Source organism: Neofelis nebulosa, chromosome 1, assembly GCF_028018385.1.
Source record: "Neofelis nebulosa isolate mNeoNeb1 chromosome 1, mNeoNeb1.pri, whole genome shotgun sequence".
Lineage (NCBI taxonomy): Eukaryota > Metazoa > Chordata > Mammalia > Carnivora > Felidae > Neofelis > Neofelis nebulosa.
In genome coordinates this window covers 96,230,429-96,235,382 of record NC_080782.1, presented here as the reverse complement: position 1 = coordinate 96,235,382, position 4,954 = coordinate 96,230,429, and the positions used below count along the sequence as shown (strand labels likewise).

The 4,954-nt window shown below is 40.3% G+C and overlaps 1 protein-coding gene across 4 annotated transcripts in view; it reads right to left on the bottom strand.

Annotated features, from left to right (window-relative positions):
* Positions 1 to 4,605, bottom strand: part of MTX3 (metaxin 3) — a 16,020-nt gene extending 11,415 nt beyond the window's left edge. For 2 of the 4 annotated variants that reach the window (XM_058728646.1, XM_058728664.1), the window contains exons 1-7: positions 4,509 to 4,605; positions 3,931 to 4,000; positions 3,244 to 3,320; positions 1,966 to 2,058; positions 1,272 to 1,454; positions 1,053 to 1,129; positions 391 to 548 (exon numbers count right to left, since the gene is read on the bottom strand). In XM_058728646.1, the coding sequence (XP_058584629.1) occupies positions 391 to 548; positions 1,053 to 1,129; positions 1,272 to 1,454; positions 1,966 to 2,058; positions 3,244 to 3,320; positions 3,931 to 4,000; positions 4,509 to 4,589 (739 nt within the window). In that variant the 5' untranslated portion in view covers positions 4,590 to 4,605. Of the gene's footprint in view, positions 9 to 390; positions 549 to 1,052; positions 1,130 to 1,271; positions 1,455 to 1,965; positions 2,059 to 3,243; positions 3,321 to 3,930; positions 4,001 to 4,508 lie in introns of all 4 variants that reach the window. The other 2 variants (XR_009261252.1, XM_058728656.1) reach the window with 2 other exon arrangements.
* Positions 4,606 to 4,954: the final 349 nt, after the last annotated feature.

Below are 4,954 nucleotides of genomic sequence, written 5' to 3'. Positions count from 1 at the left end.
GGAAAATGCTAGAAGCAACATTTAAAATAATTGCCCATTTGCATTAGGATAGATGCTATCTTTCAGCAGGGACTCAATAAATACCTGTAGTTAACTTTTAGAAGAAAATGATCCACTTCAAAGGGGCAATATTTAAAGAAGAACAAGAGGCAAGAAATGTATAAAATCTAGAAGAATAGGCAAAAGGAAAATATCTATTCCTCTATTTAAAATAGAACTAACACATGGGAATAAAGTTGGAAAAATAAAATTTTTTCAAATGCTGTAAGTCAGCACTTAAAGACGATACACAAACTTCTTTAATAAGTCATGAATTTTGCTTATCCATCCTTAGGAGAATATGCAGATAATCTACACAAACGCAGATTAGCTGAAGAGAAGCCAGCTTACCTCCAAGACTAAGCTTAAAATAACTATTTAGGATGTCATCACAAAAGCGGCACAGGTTGGAGAGCTGTTTCAAATGTTCTTGTAATTGAACTTTAGGAAAGCGTATTTTATAAAGAGGTGCAAGAAAACCAAACACGTAGGCATCCAAGGTAGATGGCCTAAAAATAAATTCAGGATTTTTAAAAAACACATAGGAAAATATTAACTTGGGATCATGTTAAAAATATTTTTTCTCTAATACATTTACCAATTCTGAAGTATACAATATAGTCTTTTAGAAGGTTTACTACACATGTAAGCTTATAAAAATGATGTAATGAGGGTTTTTAAAAAAAAATTTAATACTCTAACCATTTATTTTATTTAGAAGAAAATTAACTCATAAATTAAAAATTCATCTTTACTTACAAGTGTTATATGAAGATATGAGACAGGGTGGGGATAGTCTTAGATATTTTAAATTCATATATATAGCATGTCTAGTCAATGTTTGATTACCATGGACAGAGAAATTACTATAGTAATTCATTAAATCTTTTTTTTTTTTTTTTAAAGCAAAACCTCATGGGTGGGAGGGGTGGCAAGAGGACTTGCTTTAAATAACTACTCATGGACTATATGCATACAAAACACGAAAACGATTTTTAAGGGAATGCACTCACGTATCTCCAAAGAAAAACTGAGATGTTCCCAATCTGTTTGACAGAAGATTTAGGCACTCCTTGGCATCTCTGTATATCTAGTAAGGATGAAATTACAACTCAAAGGTAGAACAGATGCTCTAGAAGTCCTTCTAAGCAGGCATCCAGGATGTTCATCTCTGCTGTCTCTCTTGTCCCTCCCCTGGAGGGACCTTGCTCTGAAAGTAATCCCAACCATACCTGAGCTTCCACTTCTCGGAGGTGGTAAAGGGGAGGCTCTCCTTTAGTCAGGAGAATTCTATTCAGTGCTCCCTTAGACATCCTTCCAGGCAGGATCAAACTCAAGGGAAAAGGAATTCGTGAAGCAAACCATGGCTTTGTCACAGCAAAGTAATTGTCACTCTCAACCCAGAATGTGTGAAGCTACAAAACAAAACAAACGAAAAACACAAGCATATTCTTTTATGAAAAGAAAGGTCATTTAAACAGTGTGAAAGTTTTGGGTAAATATCCTTGTACAAAGTGGCTTCATAAAACTTTCCCAATTAGAATGACTCAAGGATGAAACAAGATTTTAAACATGTGGATTTGTTGATTGCTATATCCCAGGCACCCAGAACAAGGCCTGGCACATATGTGCTCAATAAATATTTGTTGAAGGAGTGAATGATAGTTAGCTAAATTCTATACATGGAGGAACAAACTCTGTCTTCCACAAATAATTTTTATTTCCAAAATGACAGTATCTTTCATGTTGTTTCATGTCTTAGCTGAATGTCTAACAGAACCCAGTTTCACAGTAACATGAAAGAATCAAAATTAATTCATAAATGAAATTTCCTCCTTTAAGCCTTTTTCACTATGTTCCTTCTAAATAGATTAAAGCATACTTTTAGTAGGTCACTACAATGATGTAATATTCACCAATGCTCACCACTGCAGGAAGAAGCTTCTCTTCAAGGAGAGCAATGTAAGCCAGTGTATCTGCCCCCTGTTTTGCTGAGAGTTCATAATCAGCATTATATTTCTATTAAAAAATATAAAACCAAAAAACTTCAGAAGTCAAGGGTATCCCACAACAGTGAAGTTAAATAAATTAAGATTCCTATTCTTCCTTAAAAATGGCAAATATGATATTGAAAGGCATAATGATAAATACAAATTCAATGACAAATGCTGTTTAATGCAAATACAGTTCTTAGCACAACATTCCGCACACAGTAAGGTCAATAAATATCAGCTACGGTTTTTTATTAATTGATATTCTGTGATTGTTTACAACCTAGTTTAGCGCATGGCATGTTGTACCAACAATAAATAGAAGTTATTACCTTTAACAATAAGGAAGAAGTTCTAATTGGTTGCATTTTTCCCCATGAAAAAAGAAAGAAAACCTTCCAAGTTAGAACAATTCTAAATTTTGTTGACATAGGATTTATTTTTTCAAGAAAAGTTTTGGCAAAACCAATTACAACTTTTGTATTTATAAAAGTCTTTACATGTTTAAACATTTTGTATGCATTATATAAATCTTTAGATGCTCACACATTTTAGATACCTTACTTCATGGGACATTTAACTGCAACTCTCCAGTGAAGCGCTTTTTAAAAATAAATAGGGGGGCGCCTGGGTGGCTCAGTTGGTTGAGCGTCCGACTTCGGCTCAGGTCATGATCTCACAGTTCGTGGGTTTGAGTCCCACATCGGGCTCTGTGCTGACAGTTCAGAGCCTGGTGCCTGCTTTGGATTCTGTGTCTCCCTCTCTCTCTGCCCCTCCCCCACTCACACTCTGTCTCTCTCTCCTTCAAAAATAAATAAACATTAAAAAAAAATAAAAATAAAATAGGTGCTAGTTGAGGGGAACTCAGATGCCATATGCAGCAGAAAGTGTGTGGCAGCTTTCACTCCAGTGATAATCATATCAATAAGTGTAATCATAAAGATGGCTTCATTGAACCTGCCTATTTCTAAACTTCAAGAAAATCCAAAAAAGTACATGAAAACATAAATTGAGTGTTCCTCACTACAGGACTTTCAAATCACAGTAAAACTCATGATTCAGAGCGGTAATTCTCAAGTCTCTTTTTATATCAAACTCCAATTGTCTACTGAGTTGGTAAAAAAGAATTAAAAAAAATTCCCCAAACCTTACAATGTATTTTTTTTAAGTAACATGTAGGGAACAATCTACTTCTTCAAAAGGAACCACCCACCTGTTTTCTTAAAAAGTTTAGTATTTTCGCAGGCTGAGAAACAATGTTGTCTTCAGTTGTCAAAATTGGTACATCTCCTACAATCAAAAACAGTTTACATACAAGGAAACATTTCTATTTGCTCTGAAGACATTGCAGTCCCCTAAAAACCATACCAATTGCACATTCGGAGGGGGCAAAATGAGTAAGTTCATCTTAGTTTTTTGCAATTTCACAAAGCAGTTGTAGAGAACAGTGCCGTATTTCCATTGATCTGACTTGTACTTTACAGTATTACTCACAATGCCCAAACCGTAAGCAACACACAGCCAAAGTTATGGTAAGAAGAAACTAAAACCCCAAGGTACTTCATGGCTATATGCTTCAAAGCTTTAAATTCAGATATGGGGGCGCCTGGGTGGCTCGGTCGGTTAAGCGTCGGACTTCGGCTCAGGTCATGATCTCATGGTCCGTGAGTTCGAGCCCCGCATGGGGCTCTGTGCTGACAGCTCAGAGACTGGAACCTGTTTCAGATTCTGTGTCTCCCTCTCTCTGACCCTCCCCCATTCATGCTCTGTCTCTCTCTGTCTCAAAAATAAATAAACGTTAAAAAAAAATTAAAATAAAATAAAATAAATTCAGATATGGAGGTTGGGGGGCGGGGGGGGGAGTCTCTTAAGAGAGGAGAAAATTGTGTTTACACTGTACCTCTTGCACCTCTCCAGGTGTTATCTATGACATTGACTTTCAAGGGTGCACCAGAAAATTTGGCGTAAGCCTGAAACAAAGTTGGTAAGAGAACATTTAGACTGAGTACGTAGTGCAAATCTGCAAGCAGCTTTAATTCACAGCCCGGTCGCCCTAAGGCAGAAACTCCTGACACTGGGGCTGAATCCCTCTCCGGAGGTCTAGCCGAGGGTGCGCGCGCCAGCTACCCAGCTTTCGGGGACTTTGTTCCCCCAAAGGTCCGGGGGATGCAGAGCGGGGCGCGTGCGCGCCCTGCTTTGGTCTTAAGCTCCACCGCCCAGAAAGCTTTGCAAGGCTGAGTGGGCTCGCAGGCAAGCGGAGAAGCCTTGACTCTCCCGCCAAGGCCTCGGCGGGGTCACAAGCCAGGCTTTTGACTCCACGGGAGGGAACCCAATGTGGTGCAGCGAGAAGCGCCCCGGCCGGTCTCAGCCCTGCAGCGCCGCAAGGAACCGCGGCGAGCAGCGGAGACCAGGCCCAGCCAGCCTCGCGCTCTGGCCCCGCCCATCTTTCCTGCGCCCTGGTCCGCGAGGCGGCCTCACCATCACCACCAGGGACTCGCTGTGCACCGATGGGAGCCCCCAGCCACCTCCCCAGCAACTGAGCTCCAAGGGGGCCGCCATCTTGCCGGCGCCGACCTTTGTTACCCCGGAAGTACTTAGACGCTCAATTTCCGGCACGGTGAAACACGGGGCGGGGCGAGAGGAGGGAAGGGTACCTTTAGACTGAAGAAATGCGTCAAGAGGTGGAGGGGTTAAAAGCTCTCTTAGCCTCAGCTTGGCCTGATGGCTAGGAGTCTTGGCCCTTGAGTTAGACCCCCCCGCCCTCCCCGAGAGTCTTAAAATATTTATAGGTGCCTAAAGTGCTCCGAGCCCTTTGAGAATTACTACCTTGGGCTTCAATTAAGCCATCTGTAAAATAGACATGATTGTTGTGTTTAAAATTATGAAACAGGGAGAAATAATTTGACATACAATAGGCACTCAAT